A 20,580-nucleotide genomic window follows, 5' to 3' on the forward strand; every position below is an offset into this window, starting at 1 on the left:
GTCGGACGAAACATTAAACAGAGCAAATAAAATAAGTAATTTTTTTAATAGCTATATCAATTATGGATTTTAATTTTTAGATCGCGAAAATTGTATAGCCTAACAAGAACTTGGTGTTTTGTTTAAAAAGACAACATCTGTGCTGTGTGAACCTCGACTAAGTGCGCTCCCAGAAATTCCTTATAAAAAGGTTACCCTACCAAAAGTCAGTAATTGTATTGACATGTAATTGTATGTCCAGACACCTCTAGAACGGATAACACACACTGTGCGTTGAGCTAGCTGGCCGAGCTCATATCTGTAGTTTGCCCCACCCACAAGCAAATCCAGCTCTCCAGTGTAACCTCTGATTGGCTGTGTGGGGATTGCGGGTCCTGAGACTGAGCGCGAGACACTGAGCTGTGCATTCGACAGTATGCGCTGAAGATGCGCGCCGTGCGTGTACCTCAGTGAGCCACATCTAAGAACTATACCAAGAACTATTTCGTTTCATCCAGAGGCTGGATATTTCAGATCGGACGCTTTTATTACGGCGAGAAGAGCCCAGCTTCACTTGCAAATGTTTGATTTTTCTACACTGATCTTTTCTCAGTGTTTTATACGGATTTAGTTTCTTTCTTTCTGGCCAGCTGAAATACCTTCATACAAGAAATTTACGCTTGTTAAGAGAAATCTTCAGTGGACAATGCACCCACCTCTTGCTCGACTGGGAATATCAGTGAATTGTGGACTGGACTAATATTTAATTAATATTGGTTTGCCATATTGTTCCAGTTTCAGAGTCTGGACTGTTCTCTTTTTTTTCTGAAATTGTAATCTCTGTTGTTTCAGTTGGATATGTGCATGGACATAAATGCGGATCAAGGAGGAGACATCCTAACTTCACATTGTTATATGGATTGATTTGGCATGAGCGATGTTTTGAACTCAATAAGTGGTCGTCACGAATCATGATAACGAGAGAAAATATTTTTGAATCGGATCCTTCCATTCATTCATTCACAAGTTGAGGACCTTCCAGCGGACATTTAGCCAACATTTTTACTGATTTTTTTTCTTCACTGGCTCAAAATGGTCGGTTTACATCTCGGTTACCCTGAATTACGCAAATGTTCATGTTGAAGCCAATGTTTTTCATTCACAATGTTTTCACATTCTCTATATGAAGAATTATTCACCAATTTTCTTCGTATTTTTTTTTCTTCTCAAAACATAATACAAGACATGGGTGGCCTGATAAGATTTCGATAAAGTAAATGGAAGTTATCAACTGCGTAATCAGTAAATCAGATGAATTTCATCGCAAATATAAACATTTTCGTTCATTTTAAAGGATGTCGAGGAGACTGTGATCTTACTCCTTTGACTTATTGGGAGTTTTCTGTACGTCCGACTGAACGTGAGTTTAAATGTTAATAAAAAATCATGCAAATGAGCGTGCGAAGGCAGACATCAACAGGTATAATGCATTCCAAGGACATGGATTTCGTCCAAATGTTTTTCTGCTTTCTCTTGTGCTGGACTGGAGTCGATGCCGTTTACAATTTGAAATACACCGTGGAAGAAGAGCTGCGTGCAGGCACAAAGATAGCCAACGTGACGGCGGACGCAAAAAATGCGGGTTTTGCACTGGGAAACCGACAGCCTTATTTGCGGGTTATCTCCAATTCCGAGCCGCGATGGGTTAATCTGAGCCCCGCCGGACTGCTCATTACAAAGCAAAAAATTGATCGGGACGCTGTTTGCCGACAGTCACAGAAGTGTTTTATTTCGTTGGAGGTGATGTCGAACTCGATGGAGATCTGCGTGATTAAAATTGAGATTATCGACGTAAACGACAACGCGCCCCGCTTCCCCACCAACCACATTGACATAGAAATCTCGGAAAACGCCGCTCCCGGTACCAGATTTCCCCTAGAGGGGGCAAGCGATCCGGACTCCGGGAGCAACGGCATTCAGACGTACACAATTACCCCTAATGATATTTTCGGTCTTGAGATTAAGACGAGGGGGGACGGGTCCAAAATCGCAGAACTTGTGGTGGAAAAAACTTTAGACAGAGAGACGCAGTCTCGTTACACGTTTGAACTCACCGCGGAGGATGGTGGAGACCCCCCAAAGTCTGGGACCGTGCAACTTAACATCAAAGTCATTGACTCGAACGATAACAACCCCGTTTTCGATGAGCCAGTATACACTGTAAACGTGCTGGAGAATTCTCCCATTAACACCTTAGTCATAGACTTGAATGCCACGGACCCAGACGAAGGAACCAATGGCGAGGTGGTTTACTCATTCATAAACTTCATGTCCAACCTGACCAAACAGATGTTTAAAATCGACCCCAAAACAGGCGTGATAACAGTGAATGGCGTTTTGGACCACGAGGAATTGCCCGTCCACGAAATTGACGTACAAGCCAAAGACTTGGGTCCAAATTCAATCCCTGCCCACTGCAAAGTGATTGTTAATGTAATCGACATCAACGACAACGCGCCAGAAATCAAACTGTTGTCAGAAAACAGCGAGATGGTAGAGGTGAGCGAAAACGCTCCTCTCGGATATGTAATAGCCCTGGTGAGAGTCTCAGACAATGATTCGGGAGCGAATGGAAAAGTGCAGTGCAGACTGCAGGGCAATGTGCCTTTTAGACTCAACGAGTTTGAGAGCTTCTCCACCTTACTTGTTGATGGCCGTCTGGATAGGGAGCAAAGAGACACGTACAATTTGACCATTCTAGCCGAGGACAGCGGGTACCCCCCGCTCAGAAGCTCGAAATCTTTTGCAGTGAAAGTAACGGATGAAAACGACAACCCCCCGTACTTCACCAAGCCACACTATCAAGCCATGGTCCTCGAAAATAACGTCCCAGGTGCGTTTCTGCTGGCGGTGTCCGCCAGGGACCCTGACCTGGGCATGAACGGCACCGTGTCCTACGAGATCATCAAATCGGAGGTGCGGGGCATGTCTGTGGAATCTTACGTTACCGTGAACTCAAACGGCGAAATATACGGCGTTAGGGCTTTTAATCACGAAGATACGCGGACCTTTGAGTTTAAAGTCTCCGCGAAGGATGGGGGAGATCCACCTTTGACCAGCAACGCCACCGTGCGCATTGTTGTACTGGATGTAAATGATAACACACCTGTGATGACAACCCCGCCCCTGGTGAACGGCACCGCGGAGGTGTCCATTCCTAAAAATGCTGGAGTTGGTTATTTGGTTACACAAATAAAAGCTGATGATTACGATGAGGGGGAAAACGGAAGGTTAACGTATTCAATTTCAGAAGGAGACATGGCATACTTTGAAATAGACCAGATAAACGGCGAGGTGCGAACCACAAAGACGTTTGGGGAGAATGCGAAACCATCCTATCAAATAACCGTGGTGGCGCACGACCACGGCCAAACCTCTCTCTCTGCCTCTGCCTATATAGTCATTTACCTCTCTCCTGATCTCAATGCACAGGAGCAAATCGGACCCGTCAACCTGTCTCTAATTTTCATCATTGCCCTGGGCTCTATTGCAGTCATCCTGTTTGTCACAATGATATTTGTGGCAGTCAAGTGCAAAAGGGATAACAAGGAAATCCGAACATACAACTGCAGGTACCCAAACAATTTTTGATACATCCGTTTAAAGTGAAACACAGCTAGTTCAGTGTGCGAATTATTCACTGACCTTCAGAGGGTTAACCACAAAAACGAACTAGAATCAACAAAAGGCCTAACCATAAAAGTCGTATTGTGCTAAAACACTTGCTCTCCAACAGAAATTGCATCCTCCTGAGGTGGTAACCATTGCAACAGTATGTTACATACATAAGTAGGCCTACTGTTTGTTGTATCACATTTAACATGAATAACTTTATCAAAGATTATTTACATATCATAAAACAACAACAACAAGGTTGTTTATTTCAGTCATTTTAAGCAACTGAAAGTTGGCTAGTTAGGGACGCCAAAGAACAATTTTTGTTGCGAGACAGACTAACCTCCAATAATTGCGCCTCAAGCTCTCGACAGTTACAGACAGAAATTCCCCAACATTGTTTTAGAGAAAATATTAAAATGTGGGCAAATGTAAAAATCTATAGGCCTAAATATATTTACTTGTGGACATTCAGGCCTTACTTATTGGGTCAGACCTCACCAACCCTCCCATAATTCGCACCCTGGTCTAGTTATCAAGCATATAATTATACTTCTACCGGAAATGAATCAATTGTCAGCATACGATGATTAAGACATAAAGAGAGAGCATGTTTGATGTGTATCTTGGCTGTGCACGCGCTGTGTCTTCAACTGTGCATGTGCTTCGGGCCTTGCTCTGCTGGTGCCATTGCTGATAACAGAAGGTAGCATAACAGGAGATCATTACACTTGTTCATTGTGATTATTATGTATACGCTATTGGAAATATTACCAAAAAATAACATATTTATCAATTACGATGATATATATGAGGAGGCCCTTACATGCGCTTAAAATAAATATATGATACTAATAAAAAAAATCAGATATACTGTAAAAGCAAAACAAAAATATTTTACACCACAAATAATGTCACAATAATTTGACATTTTTATTTGATTTAGAGTTTTCAAAGTTTCAGTTCAGCTGTCTTTATCATAAACCAAAACAAAGTGGCAGAAGAAAAATACACTGAGCTTAAATTTAATTAAACGTAAATTCGGTGAGTTGGTTTATTTATTATTATTAGTTATTTTTACTGTGATATTGCCATTAAGACATTTTTTAAAAATGACACAAGAGAAAAATAAAGCTAAATGATAGAGTCATCTAAAATAAGTAAAATGAAGCATCGCTTGATGACTGAAGGGTAAGCATAGGCCTTTCCTCATACACACTATCTGCATTGAGACCCTCTCTCCAATTTGCGCTAATCAAAATATTGACTTGTTGCTCAAATTTGGAGATTTAATTTATGATTTGGCAACATATTATGGTTGTGATCGTAGAGGTCACTAAATCAAAATACAATAGCAAGGTCATGGCAACCAAATGTTACTGTCAATGATCACACTGTCATAAAAATAATTACACTGGTAAAGGGTAAATCATGCAAATGTATAGCACGGTAATAGTCTTTGACACATGGTGTGTAGGGGAGAATATTATTTTGTTAATCTACTGTAGTATGAATACTTGTCAATCTGTAACATTGGCCACTGTGTTGATTTCCCTCTGCTACATTACCACTCAACATTTCCATATAAATTGCTTTTGCAAATTTAACCTGAAACTATTATCATATTTTTACCTCAAATTGTTGCTGACATTTCTGTCTTGTAATGCAACAGCATACAGTAAATGATCCATCTTAACAGAGACGTATGTAAGTGAACGTTTTCAAGAAGGCTAGATCGTGATCACGATGGTTAGGCACGCCGAGTATCTACCTTGCCGTGATCGGAAGATGGTTAGAGATGGCCTGTGTTTAGATTGCTATCGTTAACATTTATTTTCCTCTCCAGATAGAAACCTAATGGAGGCTTTCAGCTCTCCCAACAGGGGGTTCGTGAGAGTGCTTGATACGGTTTTCTACAGCTGTGCTCACTGAATCTCCTTTCTGGCTCATCTGAGATTCTTTGGATTGTCTTCACTGTGACGAGAGCCAAACACATATGACCAAACAGACCATAGAGACGTGTTTATTAACACAGTTAAATAAAAGACCCTGGTGCTGTTGCAGTTTACAGAAGAAAAACAAATGCTTTTAATAAAACAATACAGACGACATCCAATACAGTTCATTATGATAATTAACATCATAATATATAGATAGATCCTTGATTAAGTCTCTTCTCACATATTTTCAATCTGCTTTGTCACTAATTCTTTAATGAAAGAAACAAGCTCACTATACCTTCAATCATGTCATAATAGTAAATTTTTTTGACCAACTATTAAGCATGCCTTGGACTGCCTAACTTTTTTTTCTGTGCTTTAACTGGCACAGAGAAAAAAAAGCTTTTAGATGCCTCCTAAAAAGATAAGGTCCTGCACCGTTATCATTTTTCCGAGCCAGAAAAAAGTAAGGAGCAGGGAGACACAGCCTGAATCCAAATGAAAAGCACAGAAAGAGGAGCTTTGTGTTGTGCAGGCAGAGCGAGCGAACTATTAAGCCCAAGCCGTACGTTAGGTTGAATGTGTGCCCTTCAGAGGACATAAAAATAAATAAGTGTAAGATTGTTTCAGGCTATAAGATCTAATGATCCTCATGGGAAAAAGCGAGAGGGGTCAGTGGGGAATAGCTAAGACAAAGATTGTTTACTGCACCGACTCTCCCTATGAGCGCTCAAGTTTAAGTTTAGATTGCAACCCAAGCATCCTTTGGGGCAAGATCTCAAAGTTTCTCATTTACTGTGATTAGAATCAAAACCCTCAAATCAAGTTAGCAGTAGCCACAGAGCACAGCTCAGAGAATTGATATTCACAACCCACCTGCCAGCGGGCTTGTTTGTTACACAAGCGAAAAAAAGCCTGCCTTTGAATATTATTACTTACGCTCGCAATGACACTTGGTATCATTTGTCGCTGTGTGTGCTTCTGTGGTTTGGCATGTTTGCATTGTGTATGTGTGTTTGTGACAAATCGAGCCGCCGAGCATGGAAATGCAAACAAATGAGGGATGCTGGCTCCATTGGCGGCCGGAGGTCGCTCGAATGTGGCCGCTCGCTCTTGTGCCGCCATTGAATATGGGTCTGGCACCTCAGCCCGAGCCAGGCCAGGACCTGGCGCCGGCTGTGCATGCAGTGAGAAATGCAGAGCACTGCTTTATTGAGTCTGTTCAGTTTCTTGTACCTGCGCAGGGTGGCGGAGTACTCCTACGGCAACCAGAAGAAGTCCAGCAAGAAGAAGAAGCTGAGCAAGAACGACATCCGGCTGGTGCCGCGGGACGTGGAGGAGACGGACAAGATGAATGTGGTGAGTTGCTCGTCTCTCACCTCTTCGCTCAACTACTTCGACTACCACCAGCAGACTCTGCCGCTGGGCTGCAGGCGCTCCGAGAGCACCTTCCTCAACGTGGAGAACCAGAACTCCAGGAATGCCGCACCCAACCATGGCTACCACCATACCTTCACAGGGCAGGGCCCTCAGCAGCCTGACCTCATCATCAACGGCATGCCGCTGCCTGAGGTGAGATTTGCTCCAGTCTGCTCCATCCTTCAGCCTGCCATGGCTACCAGCGGCAAGGGAGGGTGGGGTCGAGGGAAATCCGTCGCAGGGCCGCTAACCCAACCTGATAGTTAGCTATTACTATTACTGGAATTTGGGTGATTTGTGGTTGCTGTTCTTTTAACTGCAAGATAGGAAAGTGGAAATACTGTATGGTTTCTTTTAACTAAGCCTTCAATGGTGCTTATATATGCGTGCTCACATGCGTTATTTGTCAATGTTGGAAACCTAGGGATAGGTGTATTAAAAAAGTGAGCAAGCTGCCATTGGACAGTTGCCAAAGTGGATTATTTGACCACCTCTGTTTCTGCTCTCTGTTTCATGCTGAGCAAAAGAGCTGTAGCCTGAACATCTGCCAAATGCACTGACCTGGCTAATCGGTAGCGCTGCATGTAATTTTAGGTGCAACCATTAAGAACAATCATTGCCAAAACAACGATTTGCACGTAAGTTCTCAAACTCCATAGGTGGCATGCAGCGGCTTGTGATGGATTTCTGAAATGTAAGGGCAAAGTTACATCTGTTTGCAATAGAGTTACACACAGGCTTTATCGCAATGACAACAGCCACATAATCAACCAATCAGGTTGCTTTAAGACCGCAGTGGCAATGCAATGACAAAGTAGGCACTAAGTAAACTTTTTATAATGCATCTTATTTTTTAATGATAAACATTTTTCAGATTCTTCAAGAGAATGATTTATCATTTAAAAAAATAAGATGGATCATGAAAATTTTGTATTTTGTTTATTTATTTAGTACTGCCCTGATTAAGCTCTCAAAATACAGATATTATTTACAAATATTTCACCAGACAGTTTATGAATAAATAAAACAGAATTTACACAACTCATTCTTAGTTCTTATGACAGTGCAGCTTCCTCAGTGAGGTGGTGTACACTGTTGAAAATGACGATTGGTTTCACTTTTGGAAAATAAAATAAATGTGTACTTTGAATGCAGTGCAAGTCACTTTAAATAAAAGCACCTGCCAAATGTATAAATGTAAATGTGTAAGCATCTTACACAAATTATGAAGGGCAATACTAAATAATTAAGACTTTATGTTTATATTTATATTGCAAGGAGTATGCAAACTTATGCACTCAACTGTAGTGAGTGGTATGGCTGTTTGAATTATCAGGTGGTACACAAACAGACTGAGCACACATGGAGTTTCACTGCTGGCAAAATGAGATGTTAAATTTGCACCGATGCATTGATTGGCTGATCCAGCACTCTCCATTGTTTGCAAAGCCTGTGGAAATCAATGAAACGCAGTTAATATAGCACTAATATATTAAAGCTGTCACCAGATGCTCAAAGTCATATCGGAGATATTTAAAATCCAACTAGGTAATGGAGGAATATTAAGACAGAAACCATCAACTGGTATGTAAGACTACACAGAGGTTAACACAAGACTTAAAGATGCACGCTGGCTGACCAAAGGAATTACAGTGTGTAACAGCAAATGTAGTAGCTAGGCATGGTAGCGTAATCCTTTAATAAAACTACCTAAGCAGCAGGATTAAAGAACATCTATTTTTCTCAACTGATGAAAAGACAAAGAATTAACGGAGGGGGGATGGCGTGGGCTGAATAAGCCTGTAGATTGAGTGTGATAGTACAATGAACTCTAATGCAAAGCTTTGTTGTTTTACTGCAACAAGAGGGAGAGAGAGTGAGACGGTGTATATATGCATCTTAATGTCAGATGTCTGGGCCCAGCACATTTTCCAATTTCATATAAGCCAGTGATTGGCCTGATAAAGGTGTGGGTTTATTTGTATGCTGGTTTCATCATGCACGGCGCTCCACCTGACATTGACAAACATCCCTTTGACCACATTTCTGCATATTTCTCCACCAGAGGCCAAAGACAGGCTGACTACAGTCGTCCATATTCTTTTCCCCTTTGGTGTGACATTTACAAAATACAGTGGCTTCCCATTCAACATGCAGTATATGAAAAACGTTGTCAGTATAATTACGCATCCATTTATGTGGGGCACAATCAAATATTGCAGCTGTTAAATGACCGATAATGGCTCTGTCATGCATTACGAGTCTGGGCTTGGAAGCGTTTGACTCTACAAGTCAGGGCTTCCCAGAGGTCTGCTGAGGACACACTGCTTGGTACACAGTTGTGATTAACTGTGTATCTCCTTGCCCTGAACTATCAAGGCCTGAAGGCTGTTTTCCAGCATTTTCGTGATTGAGACATGATTTTGAGATGTGGTTTGTTTGTTTACTTTACAGTCTCAGTTGGAGCTTATACTCAGAAAATGTATGTTTTGAAGAGTGCTATGCCAATTTTTCCGGCAGGAGAAGAAGTATTGCATAGTTTTAATTACAATTACACACTGCCGGCTTATTGATAATGAAACTAATCTGATAATCTAGATAGTGGAGGCACAGCTTTTCATCCTACTGATAGCATGCTTTTGAAAAGCACATAGTGTGCTTTTTCATGAACAGCACAAATGCAGTGGAAGATACACCTTTTATCTACAGCCACCAGTGAACCAGACACATAATACGGCTGATAACTATTGTCTGAGATTAATATTTTTTAATTTAGCAGACACTGATTTACAAATAATACAGATTCCTATGATATGAGAAATTATGCAGTACAAATAATTCCTAGAAAAATAAACAGGGTAAAAGATAACAGATGAGTAGTTTAGGTGAAAGTATACTTGTTGAAAATTAATTAATTATTGTAGATGTGCTAGAAAATAGTTTAGGTCAGAAATAACATGTTCAGCATAGAATATGCAACATTTACAATTCATTGACTCATCCTCCAATACTTGACTAATGGATTTAAAATGTTTCAGAGACACCTGAAACATGAATGTAAAGTCATTTATTAATGCTAATGTGCTACAAAACATGCATGATAGAGGATGAAAGATGTTTAAACAAGAACTAGTAAAATATTTATGAAAAAAAGTTAATTTACAAATGCTAATATATAAACAATAGTAAAAGATATAAAGTGATAACAGTAATTCGTATTTCAAGGCTCCAGGTAAGCTCTGTGTTTATGAAACTGACTCTCTGGAGATGGTTCTGTGGTGCCAGTCTCTGAGGAGTCAGACACATGTGGTTAACCTGTCTTTGGTTGTCTCCAAAATAAGGTTCAGGCCGTAATAGAGATGTGGCTCTCTAGCCGATTATACAAGATCAGTAGCGATTTTTGCAGCATAAGTATACATGGCAGCCTGCTTAAACTAAAATGAGGCTTCGCTCCACCTGTGACTTTGATAATAAGCTAAAATTCCACCAAGTATTGATCTGCTTTGAGAAAGTGTCCTGCTACTTTATGCACTGAATGTGTTAAGGAGAATGTGAAAAAGAAAACCTAGTTATTTTACTATTTGTATTTTCTGTCTGAGAAAACCCCTCTCCAATAATTTAAGCACTGCTCGTCCAGATGCTAGCATTCTGTTACCGAAGAAATTAGCTCATAAATCCCACTGCTAGCATATGGTACTCAGATACAGTTTAATATTGAGATCAGCCTGTCAATAAGGATCTGTGTATTTGTTTAGATTAATCTCTTATATACCACAGTGATACAGACATATATACACGAGAGTTGTCTTTTCATTATAATGAAGCATTGATGTTATGTTAGCCCTGTTCTCCAGGGTGTCAAACTAATCTGTAGCATATTCATCATGCACTTACAGCTTCACAATAAGGCTTCTCTGCACGAGACACATTTTCATGTCACTTTGTGTATACAAAGCAAAGTCATGCCACATAAACATAATACACATTCGTTTCATATGCTGCCAATCATTTCAGCTACTTAGGACTATGTCTACTGTTTAGACATTTCTGAAGAGTGACTGTTGAATACATTAGCCCACATTAATGTAATTAAACCTTTGTTGAAGAACTTCTTGTTTGCCAAACCCTCAGATTTACCAGAGCTACATTATCTGTTGTTTGCATACCACTAATTGCAATTACCATTGTTTCCCCCCAGTTTGCATGTTTACAGTAGCCCCGCAGTCCTAAAACGTCACGCAAGAATTTTAATTTCTTCTCCATCATTCGTTGTTTTGTAGCACAAAATGGCTTTTTAAAAAGAATTTGTTTCACCTTTCAGGGTTTTGAAAATGTTTTGACTTAACTGAACCGCTGGGGTTTTGTGTTTCTCTGACTTTCGTCAGACTAAGCCAATTAATCATTCTAAATCCCGTACACGATAAGGTATAGGCCACAGCATGCTGCCTCCCTGAAGGGCTTTCAGAAAGCTTCACTGAACTGGGCTTGCTCTAATGGAGAACTTGGATTTAGCCACTTTCAATTAGGTGAGGAATTAATAAACAGAAAGAAAGAAAAGAAAAAGAAGTGCAGAAAAACAACACAGACTGCCAACTACACCTAAACCTGAAATATTTTTATCAACTAGAGCTTTCCCGTTCTTTCTTTTATGTTATGTGCCAAAGAGCAAAATAGACAGTACGAGAGATAGTTCAGGAAGAAAAAGGATAAGGAAGTGAGAGATACGCCTTATCTCAAGTAGCTTGCGATGCGTTCTGATTGGATTCTGGCAGATGAAGATGGGAGTTTTCAAAGAAGGTTATATTTGTAAGCCACAGACTCTGCTGGCATTCTGCCTTCATGAGTCGCTTACTAACAGGACCATTTCCGGATCTAATAAAAGGGCCACAGTTCCATTATAGTACAAATGTTCAATCGTTTGCTGAACTCTGACGTTCAAGTGAGACATTATTAGAGCAATATCGTCGAGCAAACTCATTCTCTTTAAACTGTTTTACTGTAGGCTCCAGATGAGGCATTTGTAGCCTCACCTGGAATGAAAAAAACCCTTATGCTTTAACGTCCGTTCTCAAACATTTAGGACAAAAGCTGACAATGTATTTACCTCAGTTAGGGAGAAAGGAAGGAGAAAAGAAAAAAATAGCGCTGTAATAAGAAAGCATTTATTTAATTATTTTATTATTATTATTATTAAATAATGCCATTTTTGTATATACTGGTGCAGTACAACCTTCTAAACCAAATTTTAGGTTTGGGCATCTCTATTAAATATTTTACTGTACCTGAAAATATAAAGTTATTTATTCAAGTTTAGTTAGTTATCCTTTTTTATTAGTTATCCTTTAAAAACACATAAATGAATGAATGAAAGTGAGAGAGCGAGAGAGTGCATTCTAAAAAAAGATGTATGTGGATATCATGCATGTTACATAAGCTACACATCTTCACTTGGATTGATTATCTGGAATGGTTGTAAAAGCATATTTTATTGTTATTGTTATTTTCTCAAACAATTCTATTCAGTCTTTGTGCATGACCGAATGGTTATTATATATAAAGATCTGCGCACATTCATGTTTGGACTTTTGAAATTAGCAACAAAAAACAGTTGAGAAGAACAGATTTTTTTCACATTCTTGCAAAGTAACACATAATGTGTGATATCGCTTAGATCAGGGCGACAAGATGGAACCTGTGAAAAAGGACTTCTGATGGAAAAGTAGCTGGCCAGATACAGATACAGTTGAGACCCACAAGAGAGGAAAATAACTTTATAAATGATTTTCTCTCTCTCTTAGCCTCATCTCTCATTAACACAGATTTAGCTGCCAGCACTGAAAATGCCTGTGGTTAAATTAATAGGATGGGAAAGGTCGGCCTACATTCTCTAACACAAGGCATTGCCACAGGGAATGACGAATAGACAACTTTCTACATAGTTTATCAGAATACTAGTGTATTTGTTAAATTATATAGAGAAGATAATGGACAAGGCGCACCATTGTTTGCTTATTTTAACCACCAGACCGATGTGCAATATTCACAGTTACATGTGTAGCACAAAGAACTGTGATAAACCGTGTAGAAAGTTGTATGTGCATGAGGACAGACATGAGCAAATAAAGAAAAGAAAATACGAAAAAATTCTAGTGGGTGAAATTCAAACTGGTGGGTTGTATGTGTGTGTGCAAAACTATCAGTTTTGTGTGAGCAGATGTCCTTCCAAATATTTTTATACCTACTTGCCAATTAAACTATCAGGGGATCTGCACATGGATAGACCTTTTAGGGAAACTGAATATCTATTTAACTCTCTGTTTTTCACGTTCAGTAATTTGCAGTACAGTTTAAACTATGTTGTCTGAATCATTGTAAAGAGGGAGGCTATAAATATGCCCAAGTACAGAGGTGGTGCTATTATAGAGCATGTTCCTTAGTTAAACACAACATGTAGTTTATTCATTTGTAGTTCACCATGGCCAGTTACTCTGGATGTTAACAGGATGTTCCCTAACCCCAGTAGGAAAGCATTCAGAAGGTATAGGAAGCTTGTGTGGCATTATGACAACAAAAGAAAAGAACAGCCATTATAAATACCAAGTTTTCCAAGCTAAAATCTCAGACGAAGACAGAGTGACCCTTTGAAGTGGCTGAACTGAATTTGTTTTTCTACTTTTCTTTTCACTTTAAATTGTTCTTTCAGTGCCAGGGACTGCAAGCATTATCATAAATTGGATATATGAAAGTTAAAAATGAAAGTTTACCATAACAGTGCCTATCTCTTTTATCTCCAAAGTTATACATTACAAAATCCTGGTGCCGTTTGTTAGATTGTGTGATATTGCTTTTTCGGTTGGTTTTCGCTCCTTTATTTTCCCAGATTAATATCAGAACATGTAATTGTTTATGTATTGATCTGCGCTTGCCTCACTTTTCAGCGTCTAATACAAACTTCTGATGTATCGAGTCAATTATATATCAAGAACTCCTCCTTATTACTTGCCTCTGCTTTTCTTCTATTTATGAAAGGAAAAAAAATCTTTCTTGAGAGAAAGTGAACGAGAAATTGCATCATATATCTGCTGAGATTAATTCCTGCATTCACTGGGTTTACAAGAGCAAGAATAACCAGCCCCTTTGTGGGTCTATTGGCAACTGGGTTATTTGTCTAGGTAGGCAGGGTGTGCTGAGTGTGTGGTGAGGTGGTTTAATGAACAACGAGATTGTTGGCAGGCAGACCGCTGTATAGCTGTAGCGCTGAGAAAACAGCAGGCCAACATAATTGTGCATTGTTCAGCCATAGAACAGGAGGCAGAGCATGTAATGAGCTGTAGCACCCGCTCACGTCTTTCCTAATGGGCTATGACCAGGATCATCCTTCCAGTGGCCTTAGCCACTCCAATCATCGCTATCGTCCATTCCCCCTCGACTTTCTTTCAAAGACCCCGATATCCCCCTCTTCCTCCCTCTCACTTCTGGCAGTTCTGTTTGTCTTAAAGGCACAGTTCATCTGAAAAGGAAAATTCGGTCATCGTTTACTCGCCCTCATGTCGTTCCAAACCTGCATGACCTCTTTTCTTCAAAGAAAGAAACTCGTTCAGGTTTGGAACGACATGAGAGCGAGTAAATAAACGCATTGACACGGGCCAACAAGAATCTTGGAAACAAAGTTCAAGTTTAGTAAGAAATATATTGATGTTATTTGCAAGATGCTGTGAGAATTTTCCTTTTGGTTTGGGCAGGTTTGATCCTGTTTTGCATTTTGATTGCTCAGGCCTCCTGCATAAATGGGATTCCAGTAGGCCTACCTCACCAATTTGTTGTTTCTTGTTTTTTTTTTTTTTTTCTTTTTCGTTTTACCTGAAAGCCTGTGACACGCAGAGCCAAAAGTGCTTGAAATCCCAACAGACCAAAATAAACATCAGCTAGTGAAAAGCCCCTGAAATTGAATGTCTACACAATGCAACTCCTAATGCAACACAAAATGCAAAAAGATTTTAAGCCACCCTTTTTTCGGAGACCACTCCGCAAGACACAATAGAAGTTTGCTTTGACTCTCTCGTCACGTCCAGCGTTTGATGTCCTGCAGCCAGAGAGCCAAAGTTAATGAATGAGATCGGTGTGTTCTGATTTGCTGCTCTGTTTCTGGGCACTGTGCTCTCAGCAGGGGCTGCAGCCTCTCTAACCACATTCTGACAAGACAGCTGCTCCGAAAGAGAGAACGATGAAGAATGTGAGCGAACGAGAGACTGGAATCGTACGGGGGTTGAAGAGTCTTGCTCCATGACTGTAATGATACAGATTTAATTTGTCCTTGGGGGTGCAGGTCACTCCAAAGACGTGCGTTTGGTGGCTCAAACTTTTGAGACATCGTTAGCCTAAAGCAAACTGACAGAGCATGTTATAGTGACAAAAACCCACAAAAACACACCCCTGAACGCATGAGTTGATCTGTCACAAATATCGCCAGAGGGGGTGGTGTGCGAAGGGGTGTTATTCTCTGTTGGTCTCTTGTTTATTATGTCTTGGGTGTTTCATATAACAAATGGAGAGAGACAGTTTTCTCTCAGGGGTTCTTAGCTTCTCCCAACAGAGTGTGATTAATTGTTATTGTGGTCTATTTTTATGTCGCATCCTGAAATACGAAGGTGCAAGAGAGGTAGCTTGACAATATAGCTCGGGGCTCTCGCTGACAGTGTTTGCTTTATGGTATTTTCATATTTTATGGCCCCTGCTGATTTAGTTACTTCAAAACATCGCTCGCCATTAGATAGAACACAGGTACTAGTGAGCCCTTCCTGCCACCGATAGCTCTGCGGTCCTGCGCATGTTTTATAGACGGGCTAATGCACCGCCGACAAGCACGGCTGACAGATTAGGGGACATCAGAGAGACTCAGGACCCTCTTTCATCTGTCCGTGTCTTAATAATGATTACTTGACAGACTTAAGACCAGATTTGACCTTGTTGTGCCTGAGACAACTCACCCTGGTTCACAAGGTTTAGCTGCTATAGAACAACCAGGCTGCCAGTATGGAGAATTTGAGGCCGTGGGCATGCAACCGCTCACAGATAGTAGAGAGATGTTACCTGGGTGCTGCATACTGGGCTGGATAGTGAAAGAAAGAGACACAGGGAGTGTTTCTAATTATAACGCTCCAGTCACAGTGCTGTGGTGGGCTGTATAGCTTGCATGAGCAACCGCAGAAAGCTGACTTTTGGTTTAATTTGGAAGACTAGCAATAATCCAGACTAAATCTCTTAAAGCTGCAGCTTCCCCTCTGTCGGATTAAGGGGCAGTCTTAAAAGGATAAGAGCTGCTTATCAGTGCTTCCCTCAACACTTCCTAGTGACTTCCAAAAAAGTGTATATATGGAACTGGTTCCAGTCAGATAATGTGGCCATTTATTAGCGATTATGTGTCACCTAGAATACGCAGACTTGCAAGCAGAAACTACTGAGATCATGTAATGTTGGAGTGAATGAGTAAAACAAGCAGTAGCAAGCTATTAATTCCTAAGGCGGGAAAACAGTATGTTAGGAAGCTTAAAGCTGTTTTAGCTTTAACAACGTTCTCTAAATTTCCTCTAAATATAAATCCGTTTTTCATTGGTCACATATAATCTAGCCTCTTGCAAATCAGTAGGACATGTTTTATCTCCGTGTTGCTATTTAGACATTAATATTTGACTATTTCTAATTCTTAAAGGGATAACCTTTTTTAGTTTACTTTCATGTTGTTCCAAAGCTGTATGACTTTCTTTCTTCTCTGAAACACAAAAATCTGTCGCACTTTTAAAAACAAAAACTGTTGACCAAAATGCTGTACAATTAATCAAATAATACTTCACTAGTATAGTTTCAAAAGCTGCATCTACAACAACTAAGTGATTTTTATATGTTTTTGTCCCTGCAAACAAGTCTATTTTATGGAGACATTTTTTAACCCCCAGGGCTTAATATATCTTATAATATATCAAAATATCTTCTTTTATGTTTCAAAATAAAGAAAGCCAGGATTGAAATGGGTCCTTTTAACTAACTCCTTTCCTTAATAAAAGGAAAAAAAGAAAAGAAAGTCTGCTAATTTTACAATAGACATACATCTATCTAAATTTTTCATTAAATCCACATATTCATTTCTAAATACAAAGGCAACACAATAAAACCATGAAAGGTATGTTTTGGAATACAGAAGTTTTGTGAAATCATGCTTTTCATAATTCCAGACACAGCTGTTTTGCTATGCCTTTATTTATTTTATTCCAGGGAATGGACTGACAAGTGACTTGACAGGAATGCATATGCACACCCTCTCAATTTTCACTTTGAATACGATTGTCATTCGGAATGATGGCAAGACGGCTGGAAGTTTTATTTACTTGCTTGATGTAACACCACAAAACAAACATTTGTAAAGTGGATAACTCTTAGATCTGGAAGGAGGTTGGTGAACAAAGGCTGCGGTTGTCATTACTTGAATTATTTATCTTCTTTTTTCTTTTCTTTTTTATTATTTCACAGCAGTGAGGCACAGAGGAAAATGTGAATGCATCCAAATTGAGCCTGTTAGTTTAAAGCGCCGTTAACGAAGTGTTACTTTTTTCTGTTTTGTTTTTGCCTGTTTCACTGTCAGGGCTGCTAGAGGAACAAGCACTAATCCAGCACATCATGATACGTGTTGTTTGAAATTGCATGAAAGCGAGAGGCTGCCATGTGTCTCACGGGGGTAAAGAGCGAGAGAAATAGGACTCCGCAGGGGCAGAGGCAGAGAGAGCACAACCTTTTTGGTCTAGAAAGCGAGTATCCATTGGGGAGAGAATCACTCAGGGAGCAATGCAAAAATAGAGGTGCGTGTGTGTAGATTCTTGTTTACAAGTTGACACCTTTTTAACCTCCTATTAACTGCATGCTCCTGAGAGCATCTGTTCTCCACTGGGAGAGGGACGTCACTTCATTCTTTCCCTCTGAATTCACCTTAAAGTTACTTTCTTGGTGTTAATTAACGAATAATCCAGCTGTGCTAACCAATCTGTACAGGTTTCCATGAGAAAACCTAACAATGTTCAAGAAATCCATATGGTCAGAAATCACTACGTATTGGTTTTGAATGAACAAAAGGAGAGATAAATGTTCTCTCTCTCTCTCTTTTTAGACCCGATAGTCTCGCTGTATTGTTTAGGCTGACCTCACCTCTAGTCTAACTAATGATCTCTATTGAAGCGGGCATGTTAACCAGGACAGTAATTATGTCGCATTTATCTGAGGGGCTGTTTGCCAGACTTGGCAGGTTTTGTAAAGCCACACTCTCAGTATGGGAACTATAAAGGTAGACAGTTGATTGCGATAATTATAATGAGAACAATAGAGAGAATACAGAGGATTCTACTCATTAAAAAGTAAAAATCAGCTTCACTTAGCATATTATTGCAGTATGTTGGCATATATGAACAAAACTGGAAAGGATATGTGGAGTGTTTTCAAATAAGAAGGAATTTTAAGACAAATAGTCAAAGAAAGAAACGGCATATTTTGTGTCGATAATTACCTGAGCGTAAGCTACTAAAATCTCCATCAAATTCCCCATGTAGATGTTACAACCCCATTTTAAAGACTTATTTTCAAACAATGTCTTAAATGGCTTATTAACCTACAGCCTGGTGTCAGATCTCCTCTGTTTCTGCTAATCAGGGGAAGTGCTATTTTTCAGCGCTCGAACTGAACAAAATTGGAGCTGTTGGAGAACTCTTAGGTTGGCATTATTCTCGTGTAATGAGTGTAAGAGAGCCCAATTATTCCACTTGCCATCAAAACAGAGGAAGATTAACTCTTCTCCACTTTGACACTCTCCAGCAATGCTATCTTTTTATAGATGTTCACACTCTTGAGCTGTCTATGCTGTGCTGATATTATTTAGTTTTTTGTTTTCGATGCAACCGCTGCATGTGCGCATGTGTGTGGCTTTCCTATGCTTTTTTAGTGCATGATAGCTTCATCAACATGCCACCTGAACACAAAGACAAAGAGAACCCTGCAGCTCCTCATGCAGAATGGCTATGACTTGTCATCCTTCTCATTAAAACGCTAAATTAGAGATACAGCCATGCTGCGCATATGGAGGGGGAACCATTTTTGCCCAAGCTTAGCATGAATCCCAGTTAAGTGTTGGGTTTTGAAGCTTAAATTGTCCAACTGCAGAGGGATTTCACCACTTTGCTTTTGAAAAACATATTGTAGATTAAATGGAAAGGCCACGGTTGGAGCCTTCTGAATAAATAAAAAGAGTCCAGCTCTATAGGATATCGCATTTTTTATTAGCCTGCAAGAAATGGAATTGGCTGCTAATCAGGAGGAGCCAAATAACAAGAGATGAATAAAATGATTCACCACAAACACAAACTCGTAAAATCTGAATCTAAACAGACACAGTCAAGATATGTTGGGTTTTGAAAAATACATAGACGCACACCCACGTACACCTAGACGGCTTTGATAAGAGACAATTACCACGCATTGTTTACAGTGCAAGCCAAATGATTTCACCTCTTTATTTCGAGGAAGTCATGGTGACGATAGTTTAACTACACTGGCTCAATGCCCAAATACAAAAGTGATCTTTATCTCTTTATCAGCAGGAATGCAGATGTTTGAAGCGCATAGGGGGTGATGCACTGGGCCGTATGCTGTTGTTTTTTTTGTCCACAACCCCTTTGCCATCCTCCCCCCAAACCTGTTTGGGTCTAAAGACAGTCTAATACAAATTAAATTAAAGAAAGTCTGCACAGATAATCCTGGTGTGTTTCAGCTGCTGTGGCGGCGTGGGGTCAAGCCTGCAGCATCTGGCCCTCCTCATCACAGCAAGCCCACAAGCTGCTCCACTCTCTCTGGGAGCCGGAGCAGAGCAGCACCCCTATTGCCCCACTTAGGAGTGTGTGTTTACACACGTGGTCGGGCCCAGGATGTGGGAATGTAAAACAAGGGTGTGAGCCTGTCAACTCACATGTAAAGTGTCTTGCTGCATATGTGGGTTTATTTGTTTGTACAGTGTTAAAGGAGTGAAGGAAAGGGTGTTAAATAAGTGTCGCGATACAGTGGGGAGGAGGTTTTGAAGCAAATTGCTGATTGAAAATCTGAGGAAATGCATGCTTGAATTAGCCCCATATCTGTCGACAGTCTCTAGTGTAATGCACGGTGCAACGGTGTGAGGGGACATCATTGTTCGGTGGTGATAGCAGACTGTCAGCACCCTGATTAACATCTGCTCATCGGTCTACAGATGAGCCACTGATGTGTGGCGAGGTAAATCGTCGCTCTAGATCCGATGCTGAAAGCTGCTGAAAAAGGCCATTTCAAATATTAGAAGCAGATGTGTCCAGCATGCTAAATCTGAGAGCTAACTACTCTTACAGTATTGCATCGTGAATTGTGCTGATTGGGTCAAGCTTATTATGATTACAGTGGAGTTTTTATCTGCCCATCTGTTCGTTAGGGCATCACGGGGCCGTCCAGCCACTACTACGTCTGTCGTCCAGCAGCGCGTAGTAAGGTGGAAAAGTGCAAAAGGGCA

The 20,580-nt window shown here is 40.2% G+C and overlaps 1 protein-coding gene across 3 annotated transcripts in view; it reads left to right on the plus strand.

Annotated features, from left to right (window-relative positions):
- Positions 1-1,464: 1,464 nt before the first annotated feature.
- Positions 1,465-20,580, plus strand: part of LOC306853401 (protocadherin-19) — a gene marked incomplete at both ends in the record, with an annotated part of 54,307 nt that continues 35,191 nt past the window's right edge. The window contains 3 exons of one of the 3 annotated variants that reach the window (XM_079390771.1): positions 1,465-3,611; positions 5,505-5,540; positions 6,839-7,166. In XM_079390771.1, the coding sequence (XP_079246897.1) occupies positions 1,465-3,611; positions 5,505-5,540; positions 6,839-7,166 (2,511 nt within the window). Of the gene's footprint in view, positions 3,612-5,504; positions 5,541-6,820; positions 7,167-20,580 lie in introns of all 3 variants that reach the window. The other 2 variants (XM_079390772.1, XM_079390773.1) reach the window with 2 other exon arrangements.

Source organism: Barbus barbus (genome assembly GCF_936440315.1).
Source record: "Barbus barbus genome assembly, chromosome: 33".
Taxonomy (NCBI): Eukaryota; Metazoa; Chordata; class Actinopteri; order Cypriniformes; family Cyprinidae; genus Barbus; species Barbus barbus.